The 22,277-nt window shown below is 34.8% G+C and overlaps 3 protein-coding genes across 3 annotated transcripts; 2 read left to right on the top strand and 1 right to left on the bottom strand.

The window, feature by feature from the left end:
* Nucleotides 1–3,999: 3,999 nt before the first annotated feature.
* Nucleotides 4,000–4,704, bottom strand: LOC142550006 (uncharacterized). Its single transcript, XM_075659249.1, has one exon. The coding sequence runs from the start codon at nt 4,702–4,704 to the stop codon at nt 4,000–4,002; it is 705 nt and encodes a 234-aa protein (XP_075515364.1).
* Nucleotides 4,705–11,913: 7,209 nt separating this feature from the next.
* On the top strand, nt 11,914–13,142 carry LOC142550005 (uncharacterized). The gene is made up of 4 exons (XM_075659248.1): nt 11,914–12,148; nt 12,231–12,469; nt 12,598–12,887; nt 13,022–13,142. Exons 1-4 carry the CDS (start codon nt 11,914–11,916, stop codon nt 13,140–13,142), a joined length of 885 nt encoding a protein of 294 aa, XP_075515363.1.
* Nucleotides 13,143–13,266: 124 nt separating this feature from the next.
* Nucleotides 13,267–14,292, top strand: LOC142550004 (uncharacterized). Its single transcript, XM_075659247.1, has one exon. It carries the CDS (start codon nt 13,267–13,269, stop codon nt 14,290–14,292), a length of 1,026 nt encoding a protein of 341 aa, XP_075515362.1.
* Nucleotides 14,293–22,277: the final 7,985 nt, after the last annotated feature.

Here is a 22,277-nt window from a genome sequence, read left to right as displayed (position 1 = left end):
GTCTTATATTTATGTGTTTTGTTCGAGAGTGTGGAACAGGATTTTTGGAGATGTCTATAGCACTTGATTTGTCACAGTAGACAATCATAATATCATTATAAAAGCCATAGTCCTCTATCATTTGATTCATCCACACAAGTTGTGAATAGCAACTTGCTGCAGCTACATATTCGGACTCGGCTGTGGACAGTGATACACAGTTTTTCTTCTTACTGTACCATGACACTAGATTATTTCCTGGATAAAAACATCCTCCTGAAGTGCTTTTCCTATCGTCTAGGTCTCCAGCCCAGTCAGCATCAGAAAACCCTACTAAGTTTGTGTATGTTTCTCTCGTGTACCTCAAGCCCAAATCTCTTGTGCCAGCAATGTACTTCAGTATACGTTTCACAGCTTTAAGATGAGATATTTTTGGATCAGATTGATACCTAGCACATAAACAAACACTAAACATGATGTCGGGTCGTGTGGCCGTTAAGTACAAAAGGCTACCAATGATGCTGCGGTACATGGTGTTGTCAACACCGTCTGCAACACCATCTTTTGAAAATTTTTCATTTGACCCCATTGGAGTTCTCATGTGCTTGGCGCAATCATTTGAAATTTCTTAATCAGGTTCTTAGCATAATTGGATTGACATAAGAATATACCATCATGCAATTGCTTAACTTGTAATCCAAGAGAGAAATTTAACTCTTCTACCATACTCATCTCGAACTGTGAAGACATGCATTCAATAAATTGGTCAACGAGGCATTGGGATGATGCACCAAAGATAATGTCATCCACATAAATTTGACAAACCAAAATATCATGCTTAAGTTTTTGAATAAAGAGGGTTTTATCAACCTCACCTCATTTGAAACCCAAGTTAATCAAGTAATCGGCCAACCTACCGTACCATGCTCGAGGGGCTTGTTTCAATGCATAGAGGGCCTTCTTCAGTCTGTAGACATGGTCCAAGTTGTGTGGGTCTTCAAATCCTTTAGGTTGGCTCACATACGCTTCCTCATTTAAGATTCCATTCAAAAAAGCACTTTTAACATCCATTTGGTACAATTTTATATGCATGTGACATGCAACAGCAAGCAATAGCCGGACTGGTTCAATGCGGGCTACAGGAGCGAAGGTTTCATCAAAATCCACCCCCTCAACCTATGTGTACCCTTGAGCTACTAGCCGAGCTTTATTCAGAACAATGTTACCAAATTCATCAGTTTTATTCTTAAAAATCTATTTTGTTCCAATAACATTCGTGTTAGGGGGTCTCTGTACCAAGTCCCACACATCATTGCGCACAATCTGCTCAAGTTCTTCATGCATGACATTTACCCAAAATTCATCTTTAAGAGCATCAGTTATATTCTTGGGTTCAATTATTGACATGAAACAGGAGTGACTTACCTGTGAGTATGTGGACGTCATACATACTAGACCAATCATCTTTCGATAGTCAACCTTGTCCTTTTTCCTAGTCTGCACATCCTCGTGCACTTCATCAATGATCTGTGAAGATGGGCAATTCTTCTGAATTTTGCTGGGAATGTCTTTCCCGCCATTGATTAACACATCATCATCAACCTCTTCATTTTCCACAGATTTGGTATGATCCAGAGACGGTGTTGTACTTGGTGTTGCCTCACTTATCCCAACACCAGTCTCAACACCAGTACTGATCAGTAGCTCACTTGTCTCCAGTAGTCCTTCAGTATCATCCTCTTTCATTTTTCCTGTCAAATCAGCACAATCATCAAATACAACATTAATTGACTCCATTGTTGTTCTAGTTCTTAAATTATAGACATGGTAAGCTCTACTATTCATAGAATATCCAAGAAAAAGGCATTTATCACTTTTGGAGTCAAATTTCGCAAGGTGATCTCGATCATTCAAGACATAACCAACACAACCAAAGACATGAAAGTATTTAAGGTTTGGTTTTCTTCCCATCAAAATTTCATAGGAGGTCATGGTAGATCCACTTCGTAAAAAAACACGATTAGAAATGTGACATGCAGTATTCAAAGCCTCGGCCCAAAAATGTTTTGACACATTTTTAGAGCTTAGCGTAACCCGAGCCATTTCTTGAAGAGTTCTATTCTTCCTTTCTGCTATTCCATTTTGTTAAGGAGTCTTAGGAGAAGAAAACTCATGAGTTATTCCTTTCTTTTCACATAAATGAATGAAGTAGGAATTTTCGAACTCCTTACCATGATCTATTCTTATCTTAGTCACCCTCATATCATAGAGGTTTGTTATCATGGCATGCAAGTTTTTGAAAGCATCAAATGTATTGGATTTTTCTCTAAGAAAATTTACCCACGTGAAGCGAGAAAAATCTTCTACACAAACAAATGAATATTTCTTACCGCCCAAACTTTCAACCTCTATTGGCCCCATCAAATCCATATGCAGAAGTTTAAGACACCGTGTTGTCCCACAGTTTTGTAACACTGGGTGTGCAACACGGGTTTGTTTATCTTTTTGACATGATCCACAAACATAAGGAGTACCTGAGTTTAGACTAGGCATGCCCTTCACGGCATTATACTTACACAGATTCTTCAAGGTCTTGAAGCTCACATGTCCCAATTTTTGATGCCACAAATCCAAGTCACTTACTTTGGCACTTCGGCACTCTGAACTTTCTCCCAGTTGATAGCAATTGTTAATCGATCTAGCACCTGACATAACACAAATATTAGCATTATTGAAAACTTCACATTTATCTTTGTTAAACCTAACATGTAAATCGTCATCACAGAGTTGACTTATGCTTATTAGGTTCGAATTGAGTCCTTCAACATGTAGAACATTGTGAAGTTCAGGAATTCCATCAACGTTTAAAGTTCCTTTGCCAACGATCCGTCCTTTAGCTCCACCACCATAGGTTACACGCCCACCTTTTACTTCAGTATAATCAGTGAAGTGTTCCTTAGATCCAGTCATGTGACGAGAGCACCCACTATCAAAGTACCATATACCTGCAATGTTAGTTTTTAAAGAAGTATAAATGACATTGCATCGGTTTACGGTTTTTGGTACCCAAATTTTTCTTGTAGAGGGACTCTTGACTGTGGTGTTGGGCCTAGTGTCGGGGAACACCTGGTGCAACACACGATTTGAATGCCAGTGCAAATAGTCATTACGCAATTTGTAGCAGAAGGGTTTGATGTGCCCAGGTTTATGACAGTAGTGGCAGATGTAATGACGTTGTCTTAACTGGGTTTTTGGTGTAAACACCCGCTTCTTAACCTGTGGTACTTGTACAGAGGAATGCATTTTCGAAGAAGATGAGCTGAATGATTTCAGCTGTCGTGCAATGACAGGCTTTGTGGTTTGCTGAGTTTTTCCAGGGGAAATGTCCGTTAGAGGGACTTAATGGTCTTCAATTCCTTTCACAAACACAGTAGGTTTTGTGTGAGAGGATTCACCATGTTCATATGTGCATTCAACATATCCAAGACCAGTCTTGCTTTCCTTTCCCATAGTCAGCATTGAATCAAGTTTTGACGAACTCGAGTTGAATTTCGCAAGGATTTTTGAGGTCTTCTCAAGATCATCATTTACTTTGCACAACTCAAGGTCTTTCTTACTCAGCAATATTTCAAGACGTGACAAGTTGCTTTTCAACTCAGTGTTTTCTATTGAAAGTTTGGAGTTTGTCTCGTTTCGTTTGAGCCAATCAGCATACAGTTTTTCGTACATCATCTGGACATTTTCCACAGTGAGTTTTTCTTGATCAGATTGCGGTATGATATCAAGATCTGAATTTTCCAGGGATTTAGCATTGAGACATAATGGTCTTGGCGTGATGTTGCGCCCTGGTGCTGCAACACCAGTAGCAACACCGTAGGGATTAACCTGCAATTTATATCCTTCTTGGTGGATGGCAGAAAAAGAGGTACAATCGTCTCCTTCCTTAGTATCACTATCTTCATCAATGTCTTCATCACTTAATGTAGCTATCATGTTTTTATTTTTGCGAAGTCTATTCGCTCACTCATTTGCATAATGACCAAACCCGGAGCACTCACGACATTGTACTGAATTGAGTTTTTTTGCATGTGATCGACCCATTGCTTCGTTTCTTGGCAAGGTATTCCCTTGAGTAGGTACACCCGACTTATTCCTTTCAAAGGGGACAGCGGAAGGTTTTTGCGATGAGACGGTTTTCTTCTTGTCTCTCATTCTTTTGAGGTAGTCACCAAACTTCTTAGTAATCAAGGAAATCGACTCTTCACCGAGATCAGATTCATTTGCCTCTTGAATTAGGCTGTTCATGGAGTCATCAGAAGTTTGTAAGACAATGGCCTTCCCTTTATTTCTTTTCTGTAACTCCAGATTCATTTCAAATGTTCGGAGAGAGCTGATCAAGTCTTCCAGATTGAGTGTAGAAGTATCCTTGGATTCATCGATGGCACATATTTTGATATTAAAGCATTCAGGAAGGGATCTTAGAACCTTGCTAACCAGTCTTTCGTTGGACATAGGATCACCAAGACTAAAAGCTTCATTTGCGATGTCACGCTGTCTTCGATCATAATCAACAATAGTCTCATTCTCCTCCATCCTTAGGCTTTCGAATTTTGAGGTCAGCATTCTGAGTTTGGTCCTACGAACACTTTCAGACCCTTCACAGTGTTTCTGAAGAATATCCCATGCTTCTTTGGCATATATGCAGTTTGTGATAAGACTGAACATGTTGACATCCACTGAGGTGAATATAGCATTGAGTTCCTTGGAGTTAAAGTTTGAAGTTTGGACTTCATCTGTAACGTACCGTACTTTTACTATTCAAAATTTGCGGAAGAATTAAAATTTTTCTTAAATAAACATGAACATTCAAAATTTGCTAAAATAAATAAACTGTACGCCTCACAAGTTGTCGCAACAACAGATTTGAAAGTTAAGGTTTGACAAAAGTGTTCAATATTTTCATAAAGCTTAAAACATGGCTATCCTCGGGTTTAGCCTCCCGCTCAGTCCAAGCCTGCTCCTCGGTCCCCACCTTCGGTCTCCTAATAAACATCCTCACCTGCATCGATCAAGTCTAGTGAGTCTAAAGACTCAACACGTATACATTGGAAGTAACGAGTAGTACATAATAAAATCACATGCAACTTTAAAATAGGACATACATACTGAAAACTTGAACTTGCATAATAAAATTGAACATACGTACATACATACTTAAACGTGCCATCAACATAAACTTTTCTTAAACGTGCTTGCATACATGAACATACTTGAACATACATAATTTCATCATTTTGCGTAGAGGATGTTTCAAAGCAAGTGACCCATAACATAATTCACCTGATCAGACTAAACCACAGTACTGGGATGACAGGGGACGTATCCACTGCCACATACATGAGATCCCCGTTCATAATTTAACGGGCTGATTGGTCCACTTTCATGATTTAATGCTATCCAATCACGATCTAAACCCGTTCATAATTTAACGGGGTGGAGAGGTCCTCGGCCACATTCACCGACTTCCAAACCCATTCATAATTTGGTCACAAGACATTTAGCATACCTCAAAAAGACTTGAAATATTTTCTTTTGCACGTCAACATACTTACTTGGCGTTGAGGGATTCGTTAGACTTCGATTGGGGCCGTTGCTGCACATACTAATCATGAATTTACATGCTTAACTTGCATAATTTAGACGTAGGTAATCATGCTTACTTACGTGTTCATTCAATTCCTTAGGACGTTCTAAAATTCCCATGACCCGACCTTGTAAATTATCGTACTAAACCATGACATCAAACCCCAAACATGCTATATAAAATTTTTCCCAAAGTATGAAGGACATGGACCCCGTGCCTAGGTCCGGGTAGGGGTCCGTGTTCGTGCGCTAAAATGTGTCGTGCATAAGGAGGAAGGCACGGACCTCGTGTCTAGGTCCGTGTAAGGGTCCATGTGTGTGCACAAATTGACACCGAAAAGAATACAAAGGCATGGACCCCGTGCTCTGGTCCGTGTAGAGGTCCGTGTTCGTGCGCAAAAATTACGATCAAGAATAGACAAAGACACGGACCTCGTGCCAGGGTCCGTGTATTCTCGTTGGACACGAACTCACGAAAATCCTGTACATGTCATGCTTAACATTCTAGACTCGTTTGTACGGATCAAGAACCGACACCTCGAGACACATCCTAACATGCCAAAACATCGAACCAATTACATACAAGCACCCAAAGCAACGACGTTCACCCTACGACACATACAATTCAAAAACGTGGCAATTGACACCAAATCGGTTCCTACGACTTCTAGTGTATTCGAGTGCCTAACAACACCGAACGACATGTCAAATAACAACCCAACATCATACTAATCATACCTAGACGCAGCAACGATCACCCGTCGATTCCCAACGAAGCCTGCAACAATAAAATCTCGCTAGGAAATATAGAGGGATGGGGCGACTGCTTCTAGGAGTAAGAACCCTAGTAATTCTCATCTCAAAAGTAATAAAAACTGAATGAAATAAGTGTGTGTGTGTGTTTTGATCGGTTCTAGGTGTGTGTAAAAGTGTGTGTGTGTGATTAGTAATTTAGGGAAAAATTGCTTAATTAAATAATAAATAAAACTATTTAAAACACTAACACTCTTAATTAAATCCCCATATAAAATTAACACACCCAAAGTGCTAACTTTAAAAGTTTCAAACTCTAAAATGACTGAGTAAATAAAATTAGGCTTTTAAAATACTACCAACTTAATAAATTAGTTAAAATGCCCCAACCTCAACTTAAAGTAAAATACCACATTTTAAATTGCCAAAATCGTCACCGGTCTTTTCCTCGATCCCGCCTCGAGTAATCGCTTGAAACATGAAACTCGAAAAACATTTTAACGTGCATCACATAAACATAATTAATTTAAAATAATGCATTTAAATAAATCATGCATGGCTAAAAACTCAATTTAAACTTAAATAAATGCTTTAATAATTAAATAAATGCATGGGTTATACGTGTACTGAATCTGGGCACTACATCATCACTCGACCATGTGTTCTCAGGTTTGACTATACTGTCCCCGTCATTGTCAACAATTCTTGGTGGACACCAACCGTCTAAGACTCGTTGCCATGCCCTTTCTTCGATGGATTTGATGAACATCCTCATCTTGACTTTCCACAGAGCATAGTTTGATCCATCCAAGACAGGTGGTCTAAAAGCAGTGTTTGAAGCCAACGAATCCATCTAAGAATTATGTATTTCCTGTAAAGACAGCAGACGACAGAATCAATCATTTAGTGTATTAAGCGTTGGCTCTGATACCACTTGAAAGGTCTACTTAACATAAAGATACAGAAAATAAATGTATTGTGTGTATCAGACGTAGGTGTTGTGTTCGGTGTTGTCAACACGGTCACACAACACTGCAGCGGAATTTAATATGTAGAACACACAATGATACTTCCAATAAATCAAACACCAAATTTAAATTATGCACAAGTACGAATACTTGTGCGAAGCCTCATGTCAATAAATTCACTAGAAAATTAAGTTAATCGTTTACACCAAAATCAATACTAGTGAGTATAACACAATCAACTTTCCTTGACACTCCAAGGAAAACACAAATCAAGTCCAGATGAATAAAAAAAACACATATTGCTCAACACCAAACGAAATCACTCGTTGATCAACACTCTGCGTCAGTGTTTTTCATCGAGTGTTGTTAACACCAAGCAGCAACACTTAATTATCTCCGTGGATTGGCCGAGCACCCTCAGTATCTACGATTTATTCAAAGCTCCAGCAGCCGTCAGAACCTCTTCGCCGCACACCCCTCTCCTTTTCTTTCACCAATATATATATATATATATATATATATATATATATAGTATATATATATATATATATATTATATTCCTTGACCTAGATCTCCAAATCTCTATAAACAAGGAAAATCAAGAAAATAGTAAATTATCTTAAAGATAAGTTCCCAATTATATCAATTAATTCCCAACAATATGCTTATCATTATTTTTAAGGAAACAAATCAAAATCGTGTCTAGAAAGGCAAAAAATTGATAATTAGTTGGAATTCACGATTCTTTTCAAAATCTATCTCATAAAATATTATTTATTTCAATTAGAATTATTGATTGATTTTCCTTATTTATTGACTCTAGATTTTCTAAGAGTATAGATTCCTTCAATCTTAAATTATATCCTCGTCTCATATCCAATTTTAACTTAATGAGTCCATTTTCGTCCATAGTTTCAATTCAGTCCCTAGAGTTTTGATCTTTTAACTTTCTATCCAGTTGGTTCATAAGTTGCCATTATATCCCTAAAAATCTTTGTACTCCAATCTGTCCCAAAAAGTCCGATCTGATGTTGAGTTTTGGGAGTTAATACGCAAAATTTTAAGGATAAACAAAATTTGAGCACAAATCTTTTCAAATAAAAGGAGAATGACGCGAATGAGCCATAAAAACACAATATATTGATATTTTACAGAAATCAATGAAGTAATGGGCTAGAAAAAATTTGATGAATCACATGGACTGAGTCGAGCCCAAAATATGGATTTTGGAGCAATAAAGGTCCAAGATCAAAGGTTCCAATTTATTTTATTGTTTAGGGGTTTTACAAGGCTTGGATTGTCATATATACTGATACACCTTGTGCTTGTTATTTTTTGGGAAAAAAGATAATTTTAATTGAAATTCATCCTTGAATTTGGGGGCTCCTAGAGTTGTACGAGTTTTTCATCCCAATTTCGATCCTTGTGACCAATCATCATTAAATTATCAAGGTAAATCCTTGTGCATTCGAATCTAGATATCATTTGTTCTTGCCTCGATTATAAGCAACGGGTCAAGGTAAATTTATGTATACTTTTTGGTTATTGCTTCATCTCAGTGATGAGTGGAGGTGTGATTTCATTTGCGAAGCAAAAACTTGTGTGAGACGTCTCATGAGTCGTATTTTGTGAGTATCGATAGGGTTGACTCATCTCACAAATAAAGATTCGTGAGACCGTCTCACAAAAGACCTACTCCATTTGCTGACATGCTTTCAGATTTGTCTCTGTTAGATTCTTCTTGGCTGAAAAATTCCTATTCTTCAAATATACTTTCTTCTTATGGAAAATCCTTAAATTGGCATACTTGAATCAGATCTTGGTAATAAAACGCTTCTTCAATATTCGGAGTTGGCTCAAAGAGCTTTATTTTTTCCCTAGTTGTATGGACAGTGGGTTGAGATGTCCTATTTCTCTACACGTCCAACAATTTCAGTGTTTAAAACTTTCATTAGCTCTGGTGTGAGCTCTTTTGAAAGTCTTTCTTGTTGTTGTTCATTCGGTGCTTCGAGATGAATTTGATGCTTGGGACGAAATTTTGTGTTTTGATGGTCCACTTATTTGTTCAGATTTGTAAGATATGACATTCTATATGGGTCATATTATTCTTTGTTTCCAAGAACTTCATTTTCTTTTCCCACTTTTGGCATAATTATGAATTTATTTATTTTTTGTCTTTGTGGTTTACTTCCAATAATTGTTGGAAGATCATTTTTTTACAACTTCAAAGGAGTATATTTGTTAATACCCATTAATCTCTTGTAGTTCTTTTGTAACGATGTTAGATGACAAAAATTTTTCAATTTTACTTTAATAAAAAAAAGCTATTCTTACCAACATATCTGGATTGACAAACATTTGCATTTTGGCAAAGAAAATCTGCAATGCTATATTTTCTTCAACTCTTGAATTTCTTATATATTTAGTAAATAATATTATTCATCTACTAAGTTTGTGGGGTGCTAAGGAGGACGAACGGACGACGAAAAATCCTTGTTTTCTCCTCCTCAAGGTTTTGAATTTTTGGTGTGTGAAGTGTGTAAATTTTCGGCTGAATGTGCTTAGAAAAACCCTAGGATTTCTATTTTATAGATTTAAAATTTGTATAATAGTGGGCTTAGGTTTTGGGCTTTTGTTTTTAGGAGCAATTGGGCCTACTAATCTTAGGTAAATCAGGCTCAATAACACATATTTAATTGAAAAATAAAAGTTTATAAAAATTATTTTTCAAAAATAATACTTTTGGTTTTTTAAAAGTTTCTTGTTTGCCCAAAATCGGATTCCCGGATAAAATCGAGTCGTCTCGTGAAATAATTTGAACCCTACCATTTTTAGAAAAATTTAATCATATCTAGTCATATTAATAAACTTTCAAAATATTTATTGAAAAATATTTATTTTATCTTGGTCGTCCTCTGTCTCCATTCACCAGCCTATTATCGAATATTCGTATAGTTTTCATAAAATCATGCAATTAGACCCTTAACCATATAATATGCATCATGTAAGCATTTAAAATCAATTAAATAAAACAATTAAGCAATTTAATCCATTTTCATGTATGTGTTTACGTGGACTGATTTTTCGGGCGTTACATTTCGACCTGGGTAGTATGATATGTTCCTAGTTGCTCATGATATCTAACTATTGTTCGATCTTCATGTATTCCATAATATTGGAATTTGACTTGAAAATAATAAATCGAAAACACATGTTTAATTTGAAACCAAAATTTAAGGGATATATATCTCCCTCATCAAGATAAGTTACACAATAATAATAATTTTAAATAACTGAAATAAACAAAAGAGACTCTGATATTATTTACATTGAACATTTACCAAATAATGTTATTTGGAAAATTTTGAAAATATTTTAGCTTGAAGGATTATTTTGGAAATATCTTTTAAAAGATTATAGACTAATTTGGGAACTCTAGAAAAAGAGCGAATTAAGAATTATGTTAAACTATAGAGATCAAATTGGATATTTCCTTTAGTTTCAAAATACATCAGGATATTAGCTCTTTTATACTTTAAATGTAATTTTAACCCATCTAAAGTTATACAGGAACAAGGGCGGATTTATGTTAGGGCCATGGACCCCAAAAAATTTTTAAATTTTTTGGTTGATATTAATTTTTGAAAAATTGAGTATATATATTTAAAAGTAGCCCACCACAATAAATTGAAAGAGTGTATCTCCGTGGCAAGGCAATTAGGCAAGAGTTTTTTTTACGTGTAAACCCGGGTTCGAATCATCAGTTCCAGTCCTAGTTTTTTTTTCCTTTTTAATAATTATTTACTTTTAATTTAATTTTTTAAAACTTTATCACCTATGAAATACCATTTCTACTCTCAGTCTATCACTACGCTCAAATAAAACTCTTCCAAAAATCGATTACCCTAATTTAGTTTTTTCTCAAATCAATTCTTCGTTGGTGGTGCAGTGGTGTTGTAGAAGATCTAGTGAAATCGTTATTTGGTGTCTATGGACTATGAGGTTGGAGTTTTTCTCCGATTATTTTTTCAATTCGGTTTGTGGTTTTGGAAAATTTTTCCGTTCTTTTCAATGGTTAGATCGTTAGAGGGATGCATTAGTTTCAATTACATTAATTAATTCATGTGGCACAGTGGCAGCTATTGTTTGTATTCAAGTGAAACATATGGGGAAGACGAATTCAAGTGGGTCCTTTTCCATGTTTGTGTGATTGAAAATGGCCGAGGGCCGAGGTCGGTGCGATGATTGGCATTTTCAGAAATTTTCATCTATCATTTAATAATATGTTGGGTTAAATTTTGCATTATCAGAAATTTTCATCTCAACATGATTTATGATTATTTGATATGCTACTAATATGGACTATAATTTATTTTTGTACTTAATTTATGAAGTGATTGATGTTTGTTTGTTTATATTTTTTATACACTTTGTTTATTATATTTTGTTGAGATTTTGAAGTTTAGCAGTGAATATTGATAATGTATTATTGCATATATTTTATTTATGATGTTAGTATATTTAAATGATTAGATTTTATTTATTGTGTCATGTGTGATTTTATTCATAAATGGAAAAATTTGTTACAATTGATAAATTCTTTCAGAGGAAGAGATCAAATCAATTAGATCTTCCAGTTTCTACAGCTCCATCTATACCATCAGATGATAATCTTCCACCCGAGGTTCATTCTCAAAAGTTAAGAAAGGTTGAAAGTGCAGGGGTTGATCTTAACTTCTTAGAGCGTGATCCAGGATTACGTCGACAAATATGGGAATACTCTCCCAACGAGCAAGAAGAAATTTGTCGGGCTTATCTAAATCTGAAAGCATATCAGTCTATACTTTCAGAATATCCACTAAATAAAAACAATCTTCATCCTCGCAGGTTTCAATCACCCTGATATGAGCTTTTTCCTTGGTTGGAGTATTCCCCAGCAAAAGATAAAGCTTTCTGTTTTCCTTGTTTTATCTTTAACAAGCCATCGGGATGTCTTAAGCAAACTGCATTTACTGTTGTTGGATTTGATAATTGGAAGAAGGCTCGAAGTGGAAAAACTTGTTCTTTCTAATGTCACATTGGGAAAGATGATGTATCTTCATCCCATCGTATGGCTGAAAAGGCATGTGAGGATTTAATGAACCAACCTCAACATATACCAAGATTTTTTAACAAAATTAGCTCAGAAGCAGTTGCAAGGAATCGCCTTCGGTTGAAAGATGGTATACATGTAGTTCGTTTGCTTGCGCTTCAGGGCGTTCATTTTAGAGGTCATGATGAGAGCTCTAATTCATCTAATCGTGGAAACTTTCTTGAATTTCTTGATGTGGCGGCCTTGTATAACGATGAGCTTTCAGATGCAATACAGAAAGCTCCGAAAAATGCCAAGTATACATGCCATGATATTCAAAAGCAAATACTTCTTATGTTCTCAATGAGAGTGAAAAATGTAATTCTTGAAGAAATTGAAGCCAGCAAGTATTGCATAACCATCGATGAAGCCCGTGATGAGTCAAAAAGAGAACAAATGTCTATAGTGTTGAGGTTCGTGGAAAAAATGGATGCATACAAGAACGTTTTTTTGGGCTTGTTCATGTGTCAGATACGACAGCTTTGAAATTAAATAATGCTATATATTCTTATTTGAGTCATTATAATTTGGATGTCCAAAATATTAGAAGTCAAGGTTACAATGGTGCTAGAAATATGAGAGATGAGTTCAATGGACTGCAAGCTTTGATTCTAAAAGATTGTAAGAGTGCTTATTATGTTCATTGCTTTGCCCATCGATTGCAGTAGGCTCTTGTTGCAGTAGCAAAAAATGTAACTCCTATTCATCAGTTTTTTGATAAATTAACTTTCATAGTTAATATGGTTGGTGTTTTGTGCAAGCGTAATGATGAATTGAAGGAAGCTCACATAGATGACATTGCTTTTGATTTCTATTAATGAACTCGAGACAGGGCGTGAACTTAATCAGATATGTAATTTACAACGAGCAGCTGATACACGTTGGAGTTCTCATTTTAGATCATTATCGAGCTTGATCAAGATGTTTAGTGCAGCATGTACTGTATTGCTCAATGTTATGGAAGATGGACTTCCTTCCCAAAGAGCAGATGCAACGTCTATTTATGATGAAATGAATTCATTTGATTTTGTATTCATATTGCATCTAATGAACGAGATTATGGAGATCACAGATGTGCTTTGTCAGACATTGCAAAGTAAGTCTCAAGATATTTTGAATGCAATGGAGCTAGTTTCATCTACAAAAAAATTAATTCAAGAGCTAAGGGATGGCAAATGGGATTATTTGCTTGAAAAAGTGAAGTCTTTTTGTGTGGCTCGTAATATTGATGTTCCTGATTTTAGTGCTCAGTATGTTGATAGGCGAGGTCGAGCCCGTCGTCATCAAGGAAATTTCACCATTGAGCATCATTATAGGGTAAATTTTTTTTATGCCACGATAGATTCACAAATGCAAGAAATTAATGTGCGTTTTAGTGAAGATGTAATGGAGTTACTCATGCTTAGTTCTGCTTTAAATCCTCAAAATGTAAGTGATTCATTTAGATATCTGGATATATGCAAATTGGTTGAAAAGTTTTATCCACAAGATTTTACTAGTGAAGAAAAAGAACGGTTAGAGATGCAGCTGAAGCACTATGAGCATAATGTAATCAAAGGGTTATACTACAAAAGTCTTTCAACCATTTCCGAGTTGTGCCAATGGTTGGTGAAGACTAAAAAAGCTGCTACGTATGACCTTGTTTTTAGAGTGATCGTGCTTGTGCTGACTCTTCCAGTTTCTACCGGTACTACAGAACGGTCATTCTCCACTAAGAATATCATCAAAACTAGGCTTCGGAGCAAAATGGAGGATGATTTTCTCTCGTATGCATTGGTGATATTTATTGAAATAGAAATTGCTAAAATATTTGTATAGATACTATTATTGAAGATTTGGAAAATTTCAAGGAACGTCGAATTCCCTTTAGTTAGAAATTTTCTTGTTAAAAACGTACTCTTTATGTTTAATTGAATATAACCGATGTAATTTTTGTCTTTCTTCTTTTAATATTTTGTCCGTATTTTATAAGCTGCCCCTATAGAGTAGAAATTCTAGATCCGCCCCTGTACATGAATATTCTTTAAAAAAAAGCTATACAGGAATATTTTTATAATTTATCCCCATATATAATTTTTTAAAAGAAAACTGATTAATTAATTCAATATGTTAGAATACATTATAAAGTTTCCTTAATTTTCTCGCAAATTAAGGTTATATGACTGTTGCTTGAATATTCGTATCTTGTCAACCCTAGACTGCATGCGAATTATGGAAAGGCCGTTAAATGCGACTGATTCAATTAGCTCGCAGCCCCACCCTCCTACAATTTTTTACACTATCCGGATTTTTCACCGTATCATTTGACCAAATTTTAATATTTGGATTCTTGATTCATAACATGATTTTTCGTTAAAACTAGCTATTTTGCCCACGTGGTGCATGTGTGCACAGTTTTTTTATAATTATCGAGAAATTAAAGTGAAATTTGACAAATTATCGAGAAACAAAATATTAGTTGAATTGTTGTAATTAAAAAAATAAAAATAAAAGTGTTTATTGAAATTAAGAAAAAAAATGAAAACAAAAGTGTATTATTGATATCGCATAAATACAAAATTGGAAAAGCCAAAAACAGACCAAGACATCATTTTTATCTTTATTATAAAGATTCGTAATAATAATAATAGAATATAAGGATATCATATATATTGCTACACTATTGGAAAAAACATATTATTTTTCCATTTGAAATATAAGCTCATGCCAAAAAATTAAATATTTGTTAATAAAAACCAAGGGTGGTGGCAACCCACCCGTATATACACAAGGAAATCTATTTATTTTATGATATATATATATAATAAATATAATAATGCCAAAAAGATTTTAAATATTGGTCAATAAAATGTAAGGGTGCCACCCAACTTCCCACGTGTATGAACCACGATTGATGTGGCACGAATAAAATGGCACAATCGGCAGAAAGTCTCGAATCGTTCGCATTCTCCACGAGCACAAGTAACACTCAACACGAGGATATCCTGTGCCAATCCATCTACCTTTCACCCTTTCTTGACGCTTACATGTGTATATGGAGTCGGATCCCATAATTTGACCTATACAAGCTTACATTTTTGTATTTACCACTTTTATTTTTTTTAATTTACGATCTTAGTCTATTCATTTAAAAATTTTTATTTTCTAATTTTATCTCATGTTAACATGATATCGAAAAAATGGGCCATATATGTTGCTATTCAGAAAATGTCAGGTGACATATTTTTCCAGTTCCACGTAATAATACAAATTAGTGGACTAAAAATATAAATTGACGGATGACATTATCAAAAATAAAATACATGCGAGTCTCCAGACCATAATTTTTGCATTTAAATAATTTTTTTCAAGGAAATTCAGTATAATTATGTATATTTTAATTCAAAGTTGCTAGTAATGTTCGAACTATAGGGATGGGTCCTTCTCGCTAAAGTAGTTCTAATTTTGCCCATTCATGGCCTCCAAAGGTCGGATCAAGGGACAATATTCGTTCCCAAACATTGATTCGATGTCTCTCCATTGGGTCGGAAGTGGTTCCGTAAGTGTTCAAAAAATTAATTATTCGATCATCAAGTATAAAAATTTAACATAAATTTTGACTTTTCTCTAGTCAATCGTGATCAAGAATTGTTAATTGTCCCACATCGGTTGGATAAATAACCTGAGAGTTGTATATGACAATCCTCCCCCCTTGAGCTAGCTTTAGTGTTAATTGTCTCACATCGGTTGGATAAATAACTTGAGAGTTGTATATATGGGCTTGGACAATCCTCCCCCCTTGAGCTAGCTTTTGAGGTTGAATTAGGTCCAAGTTCTAATTCTAACAAGAATAAAAAATTTGAGTCCGAGTTTGCAACCCGATTCGTAAACTAATTAATAATTTATATTTAGTTTTTTACGACGATGTAATGTACAACTGCTGTTTTTCGGTGTATATATGTGATAAACTCCGTTTATATTAATATTTTACAATTTAATAGTATTAGATTAGAAATATTTAAGCATGAATTGTTTTATGTGCCCAATAAATTAATAATATTATTATAGAGTGTTTACAACTTTTTTAAAAAAAATAATAATTTTTTTTTTTGTAAATTTGTTTAGAAAATCTATAATGCACTTTTGTCGGTTGACTTGCTTTATTTAATTTAATTATTGAAGCGGGAGACTAACCGATATTGATATTATTTCTTTGGTCACAAATACAGAGTATGTCTCTTATGAGACGATCTCAGGAATCTTTATCTATGAGACGGGTCAATCCTACCGATATTCACAATAAAAAATAATATTCTTAGCATAAAAAGTAAGAGTAGGTCTCTTCTGAGACGGTCTTACGAATCTTTATCTGTGAAATGGATCAACCATAACGATATTCACAATAAAAAGTAATACTCTTAGCATAAAAAGTAATATTTTTTCATGGATGATCCAAATAAGAGATCTGTCTCACAAAATACGACTCGTGAGACCGTCTCACACAAGTTTTTGCCAATAAATAATACTTTTTCATGGATGACCCAAATAAGAAATCATTATCACAAAATATGACATGTGAGACCGTCTCACACAAGTTTTTGCCCAAATATATACAAGGTAATTTAACTTTTCACATAAAGTTGAAGTATGTTGGAAAATCAAATTTTACGTAAAATTCCCGGTTTATTCTAGTTAATTTGAGATCATTCTCGGTTTAGTCTTAAATTGATTTAATGAGCTAATTTAGTTCCATGCGTTTTAATTTCTTTAACAATTCAATCTTGCTGTTAATTTTATTGCCAAAGTAAACGAGAGAGTTTCTACAGCTCCAAAAATCTAATTCCCCAAAATCTCTCTCCAAGAATGCCCAAATCACTTTGTGCCGTAATTTATTTATTCTTCTCCCAAGTGAAGAAGATAGTATCCCTAACTGAAAATTGAGTCAGCACTAATGCAAAATTGAAAACTATACTACTATCTGATACCCCATAAAAGCTCGAGTCATAGACGACCCGAAATACTAAATGAATAATCCAAATCAGAGTCAATATGCAGAGTACCTTCTTCAGCAGCCGAGCGTGGGGATGCCCGGGATATTTTCTTCCCGGGCAATCGAGCGCCCGGGCTCTCATGCAAACTCCAGGGAACTTCTACCTGGGCTGTCTCAAAAAACGCACTGCACTCGGGTGTATCGGTATGGGCAATCTTATCTGTCAGAACAACATGAGTTTGGCGTATTAGAGAAGCCATCAGAAGCACTGAGTATGGGCAGCCGTCTTACCATGCTTAGCGGCACTGAAAACAAGGTAATGACGAGATCTCCTCCTATAAATAGCAGGTATAATTCTTATTTACAGATTCTGTAATTTTGAATTCTAAAACACTCACGTATATTCACACATATACAAGTCATTCCACCTTCATCTTCACCTGCTGACTTAAGCATCGGAGTTGATACGTCGGACACTCCTCCAGCGCCCATTCACGAGTTCATTTCATTGTTTGCAAGTCACGGTATAAATAATCTTAATTTCTAAACAATTTATCTAAAACATTAATTCGTAGATATCATTAAATAAAAAACTCAAAACAAAGACTAAAAGTATTATTCAATGTTGTTAGTTTAATTTTCATTTTAATTTATATATTATTTTAATTTTTCGAAAGAAATGATGTTTCGTTAACTTTGGTTTTTTTAATATATTATTCATATCTTCATTTTTTTATTATATTTTAAAAATTAATTTTTTAAATCAATGGTGATACCTTATAAAATATATCGCTACTAAAAAATTGTTATTTTAAAATAAATATTATATATAAAATTTATAGTTAATATATTAGTCAATTAAAAAGTTTAAAAATAAAAACAGAATAAAAACAAAGTTATTTTAATATTTAGTATTTATTTAAGACAAAAACTCATGTTTATAAGTCATTTTTGTGAGACAGACTATAACTCACAATCTTCCCATCACATCCCGACTCGTTTATCTTTTGGCCCATATTGTAATCCCAATTTGTCGACTAAATTATGCCCTAGATCCATTGCTCTAAGTTCGAAATTCAACAAGGAAGTCAATTGCAGGTTCATACTCGCTTCCCCATCTCGAATTTTTGTCATTTTACATACTCACTGAGAAGCACTCCTCCAACATGAAAGAAGGAAGAGTTATCGGATGAGCTTTGTTAGTGTCGACAGATCGTAAGCAATCGATCCCTTTTTCACTGATCTCGTGAAGATCAGAATGTATTTTTTGTGTGAGCATTAGTATTAGGATCGGTTAATACGGATAAAGTATTTAGAAGAATGATTGAATAAACACTTTAGGCTTTCTGAATTCTTTTTCAAATGTGAGTCAGTTCTTTAAGGAACTGATCTCAAAATTTTTTATGTCAATGTCAATCGGTTAACTAAAATAGTGTGAAAATAAACTGAATGATGGATTGAATAGTTTGGCTAGAGTACTGTAATAACTGAAAGTAAGAAGAAATGAACACGAAGATTTTTATGGATGTTTAGAGACTTCAAATGCTCATACGTCATCATTTCTATCTCATATATATGTTTTCATTAAAATACTTTGATTAGTACAATAAAATGTATTAACACACTTCAGTTTGGACTTAAATACTACCAAACTGAAACTCTTAGGTATTTTTCTTATGCTTATCATTTATAACTGAATAGCTCAAATGAGTAGCCTCATTGCTACAAAAAAATCAGTGAAGTGTGAGCTTGAGATTGTGATTTGCAAATTGAAATAATCCTAAGAATAAATCGCAACTGACTGATAACTAATTGTTAACGTTGATATGGTTGTTCAGTAAAATGTTTGTTAACCTTTTTCACAACTGAACTCCCCAGCTATATAGTATTCGATTACAACGGTCACATTGAATGTATTTAATGAATAATATTTGTTGAATTGTTTTTTAGTCCATGTAGACATCTATTTCTGACAATGTTACGATGTATCAGACTGTTATGCTTCGTCTGTTCTGCTTAGGTACAAAGGTCAATTTGTCTGATGAGATTCAAACTTGTAACTGATTACGTGACCAATTGATCAGGAGTCAAACTGGTCGACTGATCAATTCAGCTGGTCTATATCAGTTCTAACTGATATCTTTTCAGTTAACATGTTCTGTTGGCTTCAGTTCCAGTTTGATCATTTCAGTTCTACGAATATCAAGTTCAGTTTTTTGATCTTCAATTTTGATATGAGAACTTATTTTTACTTTAGTTCTACTTGGTTTATTTCAATCTGATAGGTCTTCTTCAGTTCTGATATCAGTTACGTGCTTTCAGTTCAGTTACTGTTCAGTTTGGTTATACATTCTTTTGTCAAAATCTAAAACTTATAATTTCCAACAATTTCTCCCTTTTCGGTATTTGATAAAACTTAGAATTCTGAACTGATTAACTGAAACTGTTGTGTAGATAAAATAAGTCTTCTGAAATATATAGATTCGTATATTAATAAGAATGAACTTTTTCATTAATTTTGAAAAAGATAAGTAAAACTTCGTACAAACATTTCAAAAAAAAAAAGAATTTATACAATATTAAGCTTCCTCGGACTACTAACTTATATCAGACTCTGTTCGTTTCTTGGCTTTCTTGTCAGCTGGTCCTTTATCAGTCTTACTATCTGGTTCACTTCTCTTCTTGTTGGATTCTGCCTTCTTCTGCTCTTCCTTTTTTTTGTCAACATCCGCCATCTTGGAAAATAGAAGGAATTTTGAACTGACATGTGTGGATACTTCAGCTAGCCGATCTTGCACAATATCAATTTTCTTTGACAAGCTCGTGTGCACAAAATCAATCTGCTTGCTGAGTAGTTCCTGGGAGGTCACCAGTTTAGAAGTCGTGACTGCCACTTTTTTTTATCTTTTCAACAGTTGTGAACATGGTAGACAATCCCTTAGTCAGTTTCTTTAAGTCTTTCATGGTATGATCCTTTTAGAGTGTCTAGGCTTAAAGAATGGAGCAGTTGAGTCGACTTGACTTGATAGATTTTAGAGCCAAGATCCATCAAACTGGACATTATATTCTCGAGCATGACATCAGTTGCGATCGGCAGTTCAGGAGATAAGGGTTCAGCAACAGCTTGGGCTTTTCTTTTCCCTTTTCCCACTGAATTCAACAACAGCTAGCTGTCCAGGGACCAGAGTCTCGGTCCACATCTTTAGCAAGTTCATTTACAGCTTCTTCTTGTACATAAAAGAGATTTGATTGAAATACATCTCTTCCGATCGACAAGAATCATAAATGCTTACCAAACCGCTACCAGAAACTAATTTTTCTTTAATTCAAAAATATTTTATGTTTGGTAGATTTATCTTAGTCTATATGTTTAGGATATATACTCCATATCATTTCATTGCACTAAAATAAATTTAAAATATGTCAAGCAAGATAAAATAATTATCTAGCCGGTACAAAAAGTCTCAAATCAAAATAGTTGAATGACCTTTTGAAAGTTGTAATTTGTCCGACAGCTAGCACTTAAATGACTTAATTCTTAGATATAATCTGTTTTAAATTAAAATGAATGATATACCATTTAAACTTTAAAACATTGAGCGACGATGATATTCCATCAATTAAATAGTGCAATTATCATTGTGAAAAATTTCGGCGCCTCTTTACGTTCCTTCCAAATGTTAAAATTTCAATCCACAGTTGAACTGATAGTTGTTCTGTTGTGGCTGTTTCATCAAAACATATATATAATTCATCTTCAAATCCTATAAATCTTTAACACTCACATCTGTTTTGAAGCTTTAGTGCCTTCAAACTCTCTTGGCTGTCAAAAATTCTTTCTGTAACTTTAACTTTCTCTTCAAAAGATTTTCGACATATTCAGGATGCCTATCCAAAAGGCCTATCTCGCAGTTATTTTGAAGATATTTACTCCATTAAGAATGAAGCTATCTCATCCGTTCTTGAGATACTTGAGGCGTCCGGTCTGAGGAAGTTCTTCTCTTGTTGTTGTATCTTCAGTTTGGCTATGGTGATGCAGTTATTTCTCTCTACTAGAATGAAGCACGACGGTATCATCTATACTATCAATGGCTCCAACATCATTATTTCTCAGGAGTTCTTTGAGAACTTACTAGAACTGCCCGCAACGGGTCTAGGCAAATTTTCTTATCTTTCAGGAGGCAACACCGATATATAGAGGAGTGGTTCCTCTCTGTCTGAAAATCTCATTTCAATTCCAGCAGAGAAGTAAAATTTAAAAGTAGAATTTCGACTCCTGGAAAACGTCATGGCCAAAGCATTTCTTGTCAAAACGAAAAGATTACTCAAGAAAAATTTCAGTATATGGAGTTGATTGCCTCAAATATTTCCGTCAATTGGACAAAAATTTTATTCGGAACCCTGTGTGAATTGGTCAAGGGAAATGGGCAAGCTGAAGGATTCGATTTTCAGTTATGCTTTCTGCTCGACTTCCAAAAGGTGAGCTTTGGAATCACCAATACATTGCACACGAAGAAATGGCTCAACGTTGCGACTATTGCTGATTTTTTGAAGAGGAATGTTTTCTTTTCAACCATTGAGATAGCAGACGTATCTGAGCAAGTGGCTCAACAGCTAAAAAATGAGACACCAGCTAGGCCACCGGTGAAGAGAAAAATGTTCTACACCGAGACCGATAAAGATGATGATACAGAGAATGTGCCTCTTAAATAAGTTTTCACCAAGCGCAAGACTCCGACCGTCATCTAAATTGTAGGATGAGGCTAAGCAGCCCAAGAAGAAGAAAATAAAGCTTGTGTCCGAGGTTACTCAACCGGAATTAATTCCGTAAGTC

This window comes from Primulina tabacum, chromosome 6, assembly GCF_025594145.1.
Source record: "Primulina tabacum isolate GXHZ01 chromosome 6, ASM2559414v2, whole genome shotgun sequence".
NCBI lineage: Eukaryota > Viridiplantae > Streptophyta > Magnoliopsida > Lamiales > Gesneriaceae > Primulina > Primulina tabacum.
Note: the sequence above shows the minus strand (reverse complement) of the source record. Positions and strands in the feature narration are given on the sequence as shown.